The 16,155-nt window shown below is 50.3% G+C and overlaps 1 protein-coding gene across 4 annotated transcripts in view; it reads left to right on the forward strand.

The window, feature by feature from the left end:
• Positions 1-16,155, forward strand: part of SBNO2 (strawberry notch homolog 2) — a 44,348-nt gene that overhangs the window by 13,500 nt on the left and 14,693 nt on the right. For 3 of the 4 annotated variants that reach the window (XM_085040748.1, XM_085040747.1, XM_085040749.1), the window contains exons 5-10: positions 10,057-10,221; positions 13,845-13,937; positions 14,466-14,562; positions 14,758-14,918; positions 15,291-15,424; positions 16,017-16,107. In XM_085040748.1, coding sequence (XP_084896874.1) covers positions 10,057-10,221; positions 13,845-13,937; positions 14,466-14,562; positions 14,758-14,918; positions 15,291-15,424; positions 16,017-16,107 — 741 coding nt within the window. Of the gene's footprint in view, positions 1-5,920; positions 6,223-10,056; positions 10,222-13,844; positions 13,938-14,465; positions 14,563-14,757; positions 14,919-15,290; positions 15,425-16,016; positions 16,108-16,155 lie in introns of those variants that run through there. The other variant, XM_085040750.1, reaches the window with a different exon arrangement.

Here is a 16,155-nt window from a genome sequence, read left to right on the forward strand (position 1 = left end):
GTGTTTTGGTTTCTTGATGCAGCTAAAGAGAGGTTTTGACCCTCCTTGGGGCTCTGATTTCTGCAGGTTTGGCTGTGGAGATGCTGGGGATTTGTGCTTTTTGAAGTGGCCACTTCAAAAAGTGTGGTCCCCCCATCCAGCTCTCTGTGCCTCACCTCAGGGACCTACCTGGCCAGCCACTGGGAGCTTCTGGTCAGGGTCTTCTGGCTGGATCAAACCAGATAAATAATTGAATCACAGCAGCATTGATCTCTGCCTCCTGCAGAATTAATTGTGGGAGGAACAAGGCAGAAAGGTGATCTCATCAACTTGTGAGACCATTTACCAGGCAGCGATGGGAAAGGGAGAGGGGGGGAAAGGGAGACCACCATAGGTCTCACCTCCAGGTCTGGTGGAGTTTGGCTGATGGGCTTAACGGGAAAAGGGCAGAATTATTTCTTTAACTTATGTATTTTCTAGTATCTCAGTGGTCAGTCAGCTTCCTTCCCTGCTGCATCACAGAAATTGATCTCAGCCAGCTTGGAGGAGGAGATTTTTGGAGGAGATGCTTTGTGTTGGCTGGGTGAGAAAAGAGTAGGAGGCTCTGAGACAAACCAGGTGTGAATGACCTCAAATGATTCCCAGAGCAAGGAATAATTCTTGTGCTGCTCTCATCCTTTGGGAGAGGAAGCCATGCATGAGAGAGAGGTGACTTGAGGCAATTTGGCTTTTATTTGGACTCTTTCTTTCTATGGTGAGACTGCACTGACATGGAAGTCATGGATAAACCCCAGGGCTCTCTGAGCCACTGGGCATTGCTCACCCAGAGAAAATCCTGCAGATTTGCTCACAGGAGCCAGAGTTGGAGCATGGCTCTGGTAGAGCAGCAGGCCCTGGACTGGAGGCAGTGGCATCAGTCTGGAGCCATCCAGGAATGTCCTGAAGCTTTTCCAGCCCTTCCTTCAGCAGTGTTTTCCTGATTTCTTATTGTGCCAGATGCCAAATTGTTAAATATTAGCATTCAGCTTGGGAAGCTGAAACATGCCATCAGGAGGGGTGGGAGCAGCTAGGTGGTTCCATCTTTCCAGGTGGCTGTACAGGAAAGTACCTGGCATTTCCAAAATTTCCTGCTGCTCCAAAATTTCATGCTAGGAGTGGCAAATGCTGGTCTGACTGTGTCAGACGGAGCAGTGGAGCCAAAGGGGGAGCAGGAGGAGCCTGCTGAAGGTGCTGGTAAGAGATTCCTGATCCAATCTGTGGTCCTTGGGCAGACAAGATGGATCAAATCCTTGTGAGAGGACTTGTGCTGCCTCCACACATGAATACAGGATCTTGGCTTTGCTCTGGTAGCAAAATCCAGAATTTTGAGGAATAATGAAGAAGGATTTAAAAGGTCTAAAGAGCAAATGATTGACGGAGGCATTTGTGCAGCAAACCTTTTCTGTTGGTGGCAATGATTCTCCATGTGCTGTAGGGTTCAGAGAGCAAGAATTCTGGTGCTTTTTCCTCTGGCATTGTCATTTCCTCCCCTCACACTTCCATGTTTTGTTTTGGGGATCCTCAGCTGGACCTGCAGAGTCTTTGCTGACCTGGGGATGCTGAGAGTGGGAATTGCCACATTTTCTAATGGCTCTGGGAGTTTCTCTCTAGTTGAACCATTCACCTCGCCAGGCGGGGAAGGTGCTTTGCTGCATGGCCAGAACAGCCTGATGTGAACTTGAACTTGTTTCCTCCACAATATTTTTGGGTTCTGGCTTGCTCCTGGGTGATTCATCCTTGCCGATCTGTTGGCATTTTTTATATAAACAAGTGGCTTGAGCAGAGGTTCAGAAAATAGTTCTGGGAGGCCACGTTGTGTCTGACAGCGTTTCTGGTCTTGGGAACTGTTGTCTTCAGCCAAAGTCTCATCCCAACCACATGGTGCCATCTCCTTATGGAAAAGTCTACAGTCTGCCCACGTGTCCTTAGAAATCACAGTTCTGAGAGAAGCAGGGTTTGATTTCTGTTGCTTCCCTCCCTTGCTGCTGGTTATTCCTGCAGTCTCAGGTAGTGCTGAGTTGGGATTTGGCACTTGTGGGCAGTAATTCTGCAAAGGCACTGTGGCCATGGCGGTGCTGTCTTGTGACACTGATGGTAAGAGCTGTGAATTGCCACAGTAAAGCACTGAATCCCGGAGGGTTTAACTTATCCTCTGGCCTGTGCTGTCCCTGTGAGCTGTATTTGTCTCCAGAGCCTCATAAAGGCAGAGCACTCTGCTCTAGGAGAGCATTCCTGCCGTGGAATACCTGCTGCTCTTGGCCTTCTCAGATTTTTCTTTAACTTCACTGCCCTGGTCAGTTTAGAATTAGTTAAAGCACAGACTCTGCCCAGTTCCTCTGAGCCCTCTGTTATCTCTGCCTGTTGCTGGCAGTCTGTGTTCCCTTTGCTTCATTTTTTTGTGACTTGTGGTTCCAGAACAGGACCTTGCTGAACACACAGAAACCTCCTCTGCTGACTTCATGCGCCCTGAGGTCCACTGAGAAATAAATCTGTAAGAGGGAGCAGCTCCAGGGGAAGGAGAGCAGCTCCAGGAGAACATGGAGCTGGGGACATGGTGGGTGTGCAGGGGACTCTGCAGATCCTCCTTCTCCCCTCAGTGAAACAGCTCTGGGAGTAAACACTTTGGGAGGAACTCTGGTCCCCTTCTTAAAATGTGGGTTGTGCTTGGGCTGGATTTATCCTGTGGGCCAGGAGGAATTGTCTGCTCCCCAGCAGTGTCACCTTCAGTAACACCATAAAGACACAGTTACAGGCTTGTTTGATCTGTGCTGGATGGGGGCTCCTGACCACACATGTTAATCATAAACCAGCCCTCTCCTCACCACCAGCGCCTTGCAATCTCCTGTTAATCTTTCTTGTTAAAGCAGGAGGAAAAATTAACCTGCTCTTAAAAAAGGTATTAATTTTTAGAAGTGCTTCGGTGCACAGAGCTGTGGTGATTTAGGAGAAATCAATGCAGCAGTTACTAAATTATATAGAACACTTGGTTGTGGCTGAAACGAAGAGTTTCCTGGAATAAGAAACGTCCTGGAACTTCTGTTGCTGTCCTGGAGTTATGTCTACAGGGAACACAAGGCATTAAAATCCATTTGCAGGCAGTTACCTGGCTCTGAGGTCTTGGGAGAACGAGCGGCTTTGCTTTTCATGTCTTTGTTTCTGCACTGCAGTTTTGGGGTTTGGGCTGACGTAATAACACTTTATAACCCCTCTGGGTGAGATACCTGACACTTCCTGCAGGCTTGGGGTAAGGAAAGTGAAGGCTGTGGTTATAACAACTCACTGTGCACTGACCTAGGGCTTGGGGTGCTCCGATTTAGGCACCCTGAGCTACTTCCCGGGAGGAGGGGAACCAGCTCAGGGTAAAGAGCCAAATAATTTGGCTTTTGAGGTATAATTTGTTGTCAGTGAATTGCAGGAGCCCCACAGGATGCCTGTGGCCCTGGGGAAGTGGTACAAGAGCCTGGAGGGCTCAGATATTCCCCCCATTCCAGTCTTGATAGTTTTCATCTGTGTTGCTGCCTCCAAGCAGCGATGTCCACTCTGGGCAGGAGGGGATGGAGATCTGCCTTCTGAGGTTCTTGGCAGGCACCATTCCCTGCCTCCTCCTTTCCCAAAGCCAACAAAAGCGGGAAAAGCCGGTCTGAAACGCTCAGAGCTCTTAAAAGTGCTGGTAATAGAATCCAATAGCAGACCACGGGGACGTGGTTTAAAATAGATGCTTTAATTCAAAGCAGAATTGGTCTGAGTCAGGGGGTGCAGAAGGTTCCCCAGCACAGCATCTCCCTGGGCTTGGCTGGAAGGGGATAAGTCAGATGTGAGTGCTGGAATAACCCTGCTTGCCTTGTCCCTGTCTGTCAGCACACGTGTTCTTGGATGAATTGTGGGGAGCAGGATTGCCTCTCCCCTCAGACAGGCTGGGAACATTCCAGGTGGTGGTTCTGCAGTGGTTTATCTTCCCCGTGGTGATTACACTGCTGTGGTCTTGCAAAATCAATGCAGCAGCCCTGGGTGTCTGCGCCGTGTTCCCATTTCCTTCAGCACCACAGGTCTCTTGTGTCTGCATTTTGTCCCACTGTGATGGAAAAGGAAGAGGAAATAATCCACCTGCTCTTCCAAAGGTTGCATGAATTGCGAGACCTCGACTGGCTCAGGCAGGACATAGTGGTTCAGTCAACGCCATGCAGCAAGTCACTAATTAAGACACTTCAGAAATTAATTTGGCCTCTTCACTCCACTCACACGTGTTGTTAAAGCACCTGCCTCACGGGCCAGTACAGCCGGTCTTTAAATACAGTGAATTCGGAGAAAAGCAGCTGTGAGAACCCTCAGCCTTTCTCCACCCAGAACCTGCTGCCCACAGAAATTAAATTCTGTTGTCACCGTGGTCTCTGCAGGATGTTCTGCTGCAGCAGGTGATTGCTGGCTCTCAGGGAAGTGCTGGCTCTTAGGGAAGTGCTGCTTGCAGCCTCCAGTGTGAGGTGAGATGGGTCCTGAGAGCAGGGAGAGCCCAGCAGATGCTGCAGCTCCTCCTGGGAGCCCCATCCGTGACCACAGACCCTTCCATGGCTGCAGTCCTGCCAGGAAAAAGATGTTTTATTTTCCCATTTACTTACTGAAAAAGCCTCTCGGACTAGGTGTGTTGAGGGTGGAATGTGGATCCTCACTGTTGATGTCTCAGTCCCTGTGGAGCTGTGGTGCTGCAGAGGGTTCTGCCCTTGGAAATGAGCCCTGCTGCAGATTTTTGCCCTGTGGGTGGTTTTCCAGCCCCATTACCTGGTGTGTTTTCCTTGGAGGGGCCCATCCTCCCTCCTCATCTGATGGCATAAAGCAGAATTCCCTCACTCTGCTCTGTCTCCCTGGAGGGCTTTGCCTGCTCGCCTGTCTCGCAGACCTGCTGGGACTTCGTGCCTTCTTTCACTCCAAAGCTCTGTTTTTTTGAGACATGCCTCGTAAACATGGGATTTTCCAGCTGTTCCCGGCACAAGGCCCCAGGAGGAGTTGCCTCAGCAGGGACAGCCACAGCAGCAGGCACCAAACGCTGGCTCAAACGTGGGACAGTGACGAGCTGTGTTCCCTTGCAGCCACACAGTAGGTGCCTGGAAGGACTGGGAGCAGGGATGGAGACACTGGAAGCAGTCAGGGATCCTCTCCCTCTCCATTCCCAGCTTGTGCATTGCTGGGTCCATGTGTTTTCTGGGCAAATTGGAAGTGACCCCGCGGGCAGAGCCCAGCTCCGGGGCTGCCACCAGCCCTGCCAGGGAAGAGCAAACATGAGCCTCTTGCACCCAAAGCAAACACAGCAGTTCCCAGGGATTTTCCGGAGGGTGGGGGGGTTCTCTGGATGATTCCCTTTGTCTCCAGTCGCGTTGGGGCAGACCTTCCTTAACTCACATCCCTTTCAGATGTTTCTTTTTGCGCCTTTTTCTCTTCCCCACCAGAAATTTTGCTTATTTCTGTTACCAAAACTGTTAAAAGGGACAGCCTTGGAAAGAAGGCAACGGTCCCTGGGAAATAACAGTGATCCAAGGAGGAAAGGAAAGAGAATGGGCCACTCCTTTGGATTTCTAAAGGCACGATTTGGGGTGGGGCAGACACCGAAAACAAAGAGAGCTCTTTGGGGGGACACCAGCGTGGGAATACTCCTCATGAGCTTCAAGCACTTCATCTGAGCCCTGAAATCAAGGGGGAAAGGAGAGCAGAACCCCCAGCCCAGAGCAGGGGCTGCCACGGGGGGCAAAGTCTGGCATTGGGTGACCGGGGAGGGGAGCAGAGTGAGCCCAGAGCCCTCTGGCTCTGCGGAGCCCAGCGCTGTTTACTGTGCTCTGTGGTTGGATTACACCACGTACAGTAATTCTCCTCGCACTGCCAGTAATTTCACTGACTTACCAAGCAGGCATCATTTCCTGAAAGTCAGCCCTGGACTTAGAGGAAGTAAGAGCCCTCTCGTCGTGACTAAACAGTCTATGCAAATCTCCGGGCGCAGGACAGCGGCTCTGCCGGGCCCTGAGTCTCCATTTTCCCTCCTCTGCCTGCTGCATGTTGGCTTTTAAAGCCCCCCGATGAGCCCCGGCCGTGAATGGACCTTTCTCCACTTTCCGCTGAGCACCCTCCCCCTGCTGCTGCTTCCCACGCCGACAGCCCCCCGAATGCTGCTCTAAAATGTCCCAAATGCACTTCTGGCTAAAGTTTCCATCTCTCTACAAGGTAAAGCCTCATTTTTCCTGGGTTTTTCCTCCTCCTCCGTGGAATTTCTCGTGCATTTTATCACCAGGGCAGCTGCTCCCCGGGTGGGTGTCCCTGGGAGTTTTGCAGTGGCTGCAGAATTTTGGGATTGACACCTCTCCACGCTGGCTACCGGGAATAGATTTTTTTTTCGTCCCAAAGATGTGATTTCTGTTTTGCTGGAACCTGCGTTCCTGGGTGCTGTTCTGTCAGTCAGAACTCGGTCGCTGAGTGTGGTTTTGGAGGGAAGGAGCTGTGTGAGTGAGTGAGTGAGGATGGAGCCGTGTATTTGTGTGATGGCTTTGAGGGGTTTTATTTCCTAAGTTAATGCAGAGTGCAGGAAGCGAGGGGAACACCATCCAGCCAGAGCTAAACCCTCCACACTGCCAGTTTATTGCCCCAAATTTAGAAAGACTTTGGGGTTTGGCAGCTAAAAGATTTTATAGTGATCGTCTGCAGCTGTTGATTTGGTCATTTCTGGATAATAATTTGATTAATCTGTGGCTTTTGAGGTGCCAAATATCTCCTGGCTGGCAGTGTGGCTGTGGCTGTGGGTGTGTATTTGGGTATATAGATAGAATTCTGGGTTTTTAATAAAACCCCCTCTTCACTTGGGTGCTCTGCAGCTCAGTCATCCAGAGCTGCTCTGCAGACAGTTTCCTCAGTGTCTGGATTATGAGAAAATAAATAATTTCTATTGATGGCTTGATGGAAAAAGAAATATTTTTAGGATGCTAGTTCCATCTGTATTTAGACTTCACCTGTTCTTTCATTATTTTTAACACTTTGTTTTGACTGAGGGAGTTGAGCTGTTCCCAGGGACTTGGAGAAAGATCGAGTGTCTGGGCTGGTTTGCTCTGATTTTTTCCTGATCTTTTCTAGGAAGATAATTGTTTGATAATCTCAATTTTGGGATAATGACAGGAGTACCATGTGCCACAGTAGCATCAGGTCGTCCTCTGCTCCGAGACCCACCTGCAGCTCTGTCTCCAACTCTGGGTCCTCTGCCCAGGAGGGGCCTGGATCTGCTGGGGCCAGTCCAGAGGATGCCACAGAGATGCTGAACTCCAGGAATAAGATTTATGTGAAGAACAGTTGCAGAAAAGTGTCAGAAATAAAGATCCTGTCTATCAGGACTACTTCCATCTGCTGCAGAAATTCAACTTCCACAGAAACAGAAGTGCTGTTACTGTAGAACCTTAAGAGAAAAACTTAAAATTCTGATTAATTACGTGTTTCAAACCCCAGTGCCTGAGCTGATCCTGACCATGAGCTCTTGGTTGAGGTGATGGTCCTTCCTTTTCCCTGAGGCCATCCAGGCTGCTGCTCCCGTTTGCAGCAGATAAATCAGTGGTGGGATTAGTCCAGGCATGGTTTGTACTGGTTGTGGTTATCTGTGGCCTTGTGTTGAACAATTACCCTGGGTTTGATAAATTTACAGAGGTGGTGGTGGCGGAAGTTCTTGGGGTGGGGAATCTGGCAGGTGATTAACTCTAGTGCTCTTTAGATAATGTAATTAGTTAAGACAAATGGGAGACTCTGGAAGTTTGTGACTAATGCCTGGCAATGCTGCCAGAGGATGGGATCATTGCATCACTTCCAGGAGGAGTATTGTCCTCCCTCTGCCTTGGAGGTTGATTTCCTCTCCCCCATTCAGCCCAGTGGTGGGGCTGGAGCCTTCCCTGGGGAAGGAAGGGGCTGGGTGACATTTGCTGGGTGTGTCATGAGGCTTTCCCCATATCCTATTGCTATTCCAGCCCTTGCCTGTTGTTGGGACCTTGATGGCCACTCTGTGCTGCCCCACAGCCTCCCCTGCCATGACAAGGGTGTGCAGATGTTTCCTCTTGCCCCATCCTCTGTCAGTGCCCTTTGCAGGTGAACAAACCCTGCTCAGATAATACACTTCTGGCTAAAATTTCCAGCTCTCTACAAGGTAAAGCCTCATTTTTCCTGGGTTTTTCCGACACTGCTCAGAAATGTCTTGGCAATGGGACTGGGTGGGATCTGGGATCATCCAGCTCCTGCACAGGCCACTCACTCTGGCCATGACCAGACCAACCCCAGTGTTTTTCTGCTTTCTCAAGTGTGAAGGAGAGTCCAGAGATCCCTTAATTCCAAGGTGATAAATCCGAGTGCCTGTTCAGTCCTTGGATGCCTTGATTTCTGGGTAATCCTAAAATAGCCACAGAAATATCAATAGCAAGAGCTGCCCAGGAAGTGCTGCCCTTGCTCCCTGAGTGTTTGGGTCCCCCAGTTGGTAATTGAGGAATCCAAACTCCCCACATCACACCTGCCATTGCTGGAGTGCTTCCAGCACCTGTACTGATGGCTTCAGGGCACACACTGGCCAAACAAGACACCCCTGGGAAGAAGGGGAAGGAAACGTGTCCCAGTGGTTTAAACGCTACAAACCCATAACTTTTGATAGCAATTAGGGGGGTTCTGACCCAGCTCTTGGCCTGAAGCCCTTGGGAACAGCACAGCCAGGCTCAGCTGCTCGTGGGTTTATGTCAAGCAGGGCTAAGTGACTTTTAAGAGTCTTTGGCTGCCTTTCTGCCTGTAGTGGGAAATTGGCCCTTTACTGGAAGTGAGCAGCAACTCCTCCTGTACCAGCCCCTGGCTCTGCTGGCAGCAGCGTGGTGGGTGACCCTGGCACTCTGGCTGGGCTTTGCTGACACAGCTGTGAGGAACCACAGACCCACCTGTGTTGGCAGAGTCTGTGGGGCCACCAAGTTTGTCTGTCTGCCCTTACCTCGGGGACAGATGGTCGATTCTAGTGGGACCTGAGTGCCAGCCAGAGTTTGGTGCTGGAAGTATGTTGCTCTTAATTAACAGCAAAGTTTTTCTGCTTTAACAAAGTTTAAAAATGCTGTTTGGTGTAGGAGGAGGGCTGAGGTGATGGGATGGAGCTGAGGAAGGGCAGGGATCTGTGCCACAGCAAAGGATGCAGAGCAAGAACTCATCAGCTCTTGGTTCTTGCCGTCTGAAATAGGGAAACCAGACCAGGGCTCAGTGTTAGGGAGGGGATTGATGGCTCTTTCTGAGCCAGAGTGTGTGTCACTCAAACCAACAGCATCACTGGGCTGTGATGCCCAAGTGTCTCTTTGGGCTGGCACCAAAGAAAACAGTTGCAAACCGTCTCAGCCCAGTCACCAGAAAAAGAGCAAGAATCTGCTCCCTGTTGCTGAAGCACATTCCTTGACTGTGGCAGGGCTGGCCTTCAGGAAGAGGATTGGTAGATCTGCCTGGATTTACTGAGATGCAAATCCAAGTGACACCAGCACTCCTTCCCCTGCTCCTGGCAGCCTCGTGTGAGCAGAACCTGCCAGGAGGAGAGGAATGTTTCCCACAGACTCCAGGTAGTACCTCGTTGGAAATTACAGTGAAACAGCCACATTGTGATCGGGTGTAGCTGGGTCTCTGTGGGCCTCTGCACATGAATGAAATCCTTGAGTCCTTTGGGGTCAGGCTGAAGCCTTTGCACCCTGCAGCAGCATTTTGAATCAAACACAAAGTGGAGTTGAGTGATGCCTTGTTGGATGCTCCTCTCTATCCCACTGCGTGTGCAGGGATGTGCACAGCCCAACCACGTACCCACACTCCTGGCCAGGGCTCTTCCTGCTTTTTCAAGAAGCAGATATTCAAACAGCACCTCAGAGCGTGTCCTCAGTTCCACGTTAATTTCTGAGATTTGTGGAGTGCAAAGTAAAGGAGCTGCTCATTAAACAGCAAGAAATTAGAACTTGCTGTCTGAGCAAGGAGGGAGCTCTCTGTTCTCATCCCACTCCTCCAACCATGGCTGTGTCTCTTTTCCAGGATTCTTCATACCTCGATGAGCTCTCCAACAACAACTCCCTCTTCTCATCCCCCGCGGATTCCCTCTCGGACATCGCGGATCCCAAGGACTTCCTGACCGCTGACAGCCTGAACCACGTGCCAACACTATGGGATGTGAACACACCGCAGCAGAACCAGATCGAGGTAGGGGCTGCTCCTTTCCCATCCTCCCAGCAGACAGGAGGTACCTCAGGCTTCATCCCATGGAGGTTTCACCAAGGAATTAAGAAACCAACTCAGTTTGTTTGGGTGTAGTTTGAGGTGTGATGGTGTTATTCTGCTGTTACCAACTTCACCGGAGGAGGGAAGGGGTGAAGTGGTGATGTGTTTAATCCCCTGGAAGCAGGAGGGAATCTCCTCTCAGAGGAATTCATGCACTCTTCCAGAGTGCAGTGCAGGCACTAGTTCTTTGTCCTGGCAGCCGTGGCAGGTAGGTGTATCCTGAGGAGGATTTATCCCTAAAACATTCAGCAGGTCCAGGGTGCTTGGGAGTGCTGAAGGGATGGACCCCAGGAAAACCACCCTGACATGGATCATTAACTGCCCCCTGCAGCAGCAGCAGCAGCACCTTTTGTTTGTTCTCCAGGGCAAATATTTCAGTTACAATGACTAAAAACTGTCTCAACTTAAGACTCACCATTTCTGTTTACTTTGTGAGTCCAAGTCCCTGCAAGCTTCTGCATCCCAGAGTTTTCCAGGGCGTGGAATCTCACTGCAGCAGCACATGATTGTGGGCATTTTTTGGCATTTTCTCCAGCCCTCTGCCCTCTGCTGTGCCTCAGCTGAGGGATTGACATGGGCACCACAGGCAGCAACTGGTTTTGGGGATTGTTGGAGCCACATCATCCTCATCCACTGCATTTGGGTCTTGGCTCTCACGGCACCTGCCCGGCTGTGCCTCACATTTCCATTGTGGGTTACTCTCTTAGGAAGAGTGAAGGAAAAACACCCAAAGTGGATATCACAGGAGGCAACAGGGCTAGTCACTGCTGCACTTTGAAGCTCTCCTGTGCTCAGTGTCTCTTACTGTGGTTTCACGAATAGTCTGCAAGCTTGGACCAGTTGGAACTTGCAGCTTGAGGCAGCGGGAAGAGAGCTGAGCTATTGGAACGCAAGAAATGGCTGCAGATTGGATGGTTAAAAGGGCTGGAAAGCAGATATACATCCCCCAGGACAGAGAAGCCACATTGCTCCTGTTCTCCTATTATTGTTGAGTTTTTGTGTAGTAGCCCAAATCCCTACAGAAATGGTGTTGTGGTTGCCTCTTTCCAAACATGGGAACTCTAGTTGAGACATTCAATGCCTAGAAAAACCTGGAGAGTTCTATGTCTGCGGAGTACACAACAAAAACTTACTGGGAAATGCTGTTCTGAATCCAACATGAAGAAAACAAGGGAGAAATAAACATTGTGTAAGTGTGAGAGTGACTCGTGTGAGCACAGCAGCATCCCCAGCAGGGTCCCTGTGCTGTTCCTTGTCCCTGTCCCTGTCCCATGCTTTTCCTCACGTCCTGCCTTTGCCCCTTGTGTCCTACTGAGGGCTCAGGCTCAGATAAGGCAAATTAACTCCTCGGAATTCCATTTATAAACGACTTCCTTTGGAAAGGAATCTCCAGCTAATTTTAAATGCTGTCTTATCTGTGTTTTCTGAGGCAGTTGGGGTGGGGTTGTTGCCTTTTGGGCTGTTTTATAACTGAGCGACATTTCCTGAGGTGGTGTCAGTGAGGTGTACCCTAGACAGGAGGTTTTGATTTCATTTTTGCATGGAAGTGGCACCATGGACTGGGACACTGAGTGAAAGCTGTCAAATTGACTCATTATTGGCCTCTGCACATTGGTGTGCAATAGGAGCAGTTTAGATAATCTCTCCCTGTCCCTCCCCACATCATCACACCATTGTCGTTTTCCATAAAATTGCAGGAATTTTGGCTTTTGAGCAGCCAGAGCAGTCACTGAGCTGCAGTGATGGAGCATCAGTCATGTTACATCCTGATCCCTGTGATCAGGACATCCCTCAGCTGTGGCTGTGCAGCCAGCTCTGACCCACAGCCTGGTGCTGGGTTATCAGGAGTGTAGTTTTTCCAGGACTTTTGTCTCAAAGATCGAGGCAGAGCAGGAACATCACAGTTCTGATGCATGGGACATCCCAGGAGCCAAGCTGGATGCATCCTGTGGGAGACCCCCCTGTGTATCCCAGGTACAGGAACAGCCCTTTGCTTTGTCCCCTTTAAAAATAAACATTCCAAGCTTGCTGAGAATCCCTGGACTGAGGTGTCCAGCAGTAGTTTGGGATCAAAGTGGAAAGGGCTGGATGCAGAGCTGCCCCCATGTGCCTGTGGGGAGAGCCGTTAGCCCAAGGAAATGAGCTGTATCCAATATGTTGGCTCTGTTTATCACTCAGGAATGGGCAGGCAGGGAAGAGCTGCCACCCTGTGAAATATTTGCAGGAGCAGCAGACAAAACAGCTTTGATTGTAATGGAGTTGTGAAATAACCTTTTAAAAATAGTCCCTGTCATACATTGTGTTTTCTGTCATCCATCTCACACATTCCAAGTGTTTTTAAGGCTGGGAAGCACAGCTCTGCCTGGGAAGCTTGTGACTGGAATTTGTGAGCTGCTGATGCAGTTTTTTGTAGCTCACTCACTGTATGTTCGAGATGTGAGCACTCTTCTCCCAGCTCAGAATGCAGGGAAGGGACTTAGAGAGTCCCTTGGCAGCCACATGGGGCTGATTCCCTTCCCAGGGAAGTCACAGCAAGGTGGCACAAAATGGAGAATAATGCAGAGAGGAAAAAAGTGGAGTAAGACCGAGGCTGTGATTGTGCAATTGTCAGTCTCTCTTGTGTTTCCAGCCCTGTGCTCTCACGGATCTGTGTTCCTCTTGTCTGGATGTCCTTAGCACAGAGGAAGGAGAAAATCAAACCAGGCAGTGAGGGAGGGTAGGAAAGGGCAGGAATTGTTCAGGTGGTGATGCATCTCCCACTGCAGCTGCTGGTGCCACCTGCTTTGGCCCTCACAGCACATTCTCACCTGTGTGGGTGGTTTTCAAATGCTCTGAACAAACCAAGGTTCCTGTTGCTTCCTCTGCAATTCCCGAGGTGGAATGCTGAGTGCCAAAGCTGGGTCAGGATAGCAGAGGTTTGTGCTTTGGGGATTGTGTGATGCAAACCTATTTGCTTCCTGCTGCTGGAGCTGTGAGAGCACATCCAGCTCTTCCAGCAGCTCCAGGCCTTTCTCCTGTCCGAGACCAAACTGAGCTTGGATTTGTAGGTGGGGATGTTTCACCTGCTCTCCAGATTTGCTGGCACTGAAAACAGTTCTTCTGTCCAGCTTCCTTCTGGTAATTCTGACTCAGACTTCCAGGAATGGAGGGTGGGTTTTTTCTTTCTTCTTCTTTTTATTTTTTTGATTTTATTTAAAAATAGGAGTGTTTATGCCTGAGAACTTCCCATCTTTCTCTGCTGCTGGTGGAGCATGGGTCTGTCTTTGAGCCTGGCGCTCTGCACAGGCTGTAAACTTGGAGTAGTGCTGCTCCTGGAGTTGCTGATTGCTTTGGATGCCACAAGCTGCTGGCCTGACCTTGCTCTCTGTCGGGAAATTCCAGGGTGAATTTGTTTGTGTGGAAGCAGGCAAAGGATCTCCTCAGCCTGGAGTGTCTTGGGAGCTCTCTCCTGGTTGGCTGCATGGTCCAGGGATCACAGAGTCCAAGGATCTTTGTTGGTGCATTTCCACGTTTGCCCTTCCTCACCTGCACCCTTTGTATTCCAGCTGTTCTCATCCAGCACACCATTCCCTGGCCTGAACAGCTCCAGTGACCACATTCCTGCTGTTCCCAACACCCCACTCCTCATCAGCTACCAGGTGAGAGCCACGGTGGCCTCAATGGGACACTCCTGGTGACATCCCAGTGCTGGGGCAAGCAGTTCTGACCTTTTTCCCTTCAGAGGGAGTGAGATAAGAAACTCAGACAGGCACAAGTCCCTACCCTTTCCGAGAAGCGTGTTATATTTCCCCTAACCTTGCTGTGTTACGGGACACTTTGGGCCTTCAGGACTTTGCTCTCTGCTGTGGGCATCGTGTTGGGTGTAAAGCTGGGTCAGGTGCCTGCTCAGAACAGGTGAGGGTTCACATGACCCCACAGCCCATCCCAAAAGTGGTGCAAACATCTTTCCCCAGTTTGGTGAGGACCTGACATTGAACAGCTCTTACAGCCCCTGCGGTGGGCTCCCACTGATGGCTTTCCTTAGTCTGGGAATGAGATTGATTGTGTTTAGGGGGGTTGTGGCTTTGGGAAATGGTTTCAGTGGCAGTTTGGGACAGGGCACAGCAGCACGTGTGTCCATTGCTCAGCCAGAACATTAACATCGGGTCAATGCTGTTTTTCTTCAGTCTCAGGCTCCTGCAGAGGAGGAGGATGAAGGTGAGGAGGAAGAAACAGAAGAGTTAGGGCAGACAGAGACCTATGCAGAATATGTCCCTTCAAAGTGTGAGTACTACCATGGGAAGTTCTGTTCACTCCATTGTGGACCAACCTAATTTAATTGTGTGTTTGCCACGGCACCTCCCAGGCTTGTGGTTTTCTAGGAAAACTCTACAGTGCCCTGGGCTCCAGCTGGTTCATGAGCTTTGAGGTGCCTCTGGGAGTAAAAACCTTGACTTACCTGTGTTCTGTTGTATTTAGCCAAGATTGGGAAGCATCACCCTGACCTGGTGGTTGAGACGAGCACCCTGTCCAGCGTCCCCCCACCTGACATCACCTACAGCCTTTCCCTCCCACACTCTGTGGCCGAAAAAGGCTCCCTGTCTGCACTACAGCTGGAAGCCATCATCTACGCCTGCCAGGTACCTCCTGCACCTCAGGTGTCTCACAGCTGAAGGAAACTGCCTCTTTGCAGGGACAGGTGTTCATATGTATTTTAAAATAACTGTAATTTGGGTGATGGAACTCCTCTTTTTAAATGCCTTTTGAAGAATTGTTTGAAGCCAGGGACTTCTGTGGGGTCTGTTTCCTAAAGAGACAAGAGCCTTGGACTTTTCTTGCAGAAGGCTTTACATGAACTGCCACTTGTGAGCTTGGCCATGACCCCTGACCTTTCTGCTGTCGTTTGGCTGAGCAGTGCATGTGCATCCGTGGGATGTATGAAAGGGTTAAGTGCTGCTCACATCAAAGCAGTTAATCTAGTTTAATTTTCAGTTCTGTTCTTGATTTTGCAGCAACATGAAGTTTTATTGCCCAATGGGCAGCGAGCTGGGTTCCTCATCGGGGACGGTGCTGGAGTCGGAAAGGGCAGGACTGTTGCAGGCATCATCTTTGAAAATTATCTTAAAGGGAGGAAAAAAGCTCTGTGGTAAGTTGTTGGTTTTTTTCCCCCTCTTTTCCCGTAAGACCTTGGAGTTAGTTTGGATCTAGAAGTAAGGAATTCCTTAGTGCTGATGTTGACTTTAGAGTTGAGTCATGCTGTGGCCTTGGGTAAGTCGTTTCCACCTCTTAGTGCCTGACTGCTGCCTGTGAAATGGGAATATTCCCCCTGCAGCAGGGATGGAGAATGAGTCACTGTGAAATAGCAGGTTTTGTGCTCCTTAGGGTGAGATGTGAGATGTCGAGCCTGGCCCTGCTCTCCCTGGAGTCATGGAGAGTTGTTCCTGGGCTTCCCGGGTGCAGGAATATGGGGCTTTGCTGCAAATCACAGCTTGTGCCGAGGGGCAGACGGGCTGTTGGATTTCACACTGGGGTGTGTGGGCAGTGGGAGATGTGACAGCTCTGCACAGCTCCTCCTGTTTTAGTCAGAGCTGTTAATCACCAGAGATGTTAATCACTGTGTGCCCCAACCTCCCCGGGGACATAGCCAGCCCAGACTCCCTGAGGACATACCCAGCCCCAACTGCTAAGGGAGATAACCATCCCCAGGAGGAGATAACCACCCCACGTCTCTCTCACAGGTTCAGCGTCTCCAACGATCTCAAGTACGATGCTGAGAGAGACCTGAAGGACATCGAGGCCTCCCACATTCCTGTGCATGCTCTGAACAAGGTAGGAGAGGAGCTGCACTGCTGCTCTGGGGTTCAGCACCTGGGAGCA

Source organism: Lichenostomus cassidix, chromosome 28, assembly GCF_008360975.1.
Source record: "Lichenostomus cassidix isolate B80296 chromosome 28, HeHo_3.0, whole genome shotgun sequence".
NCBI lineage: Eukaryota > Metazoa > Chordata > Aves > Passeriformes > Meliphagidae > Lichenostomus > Lichenostomus cassidix.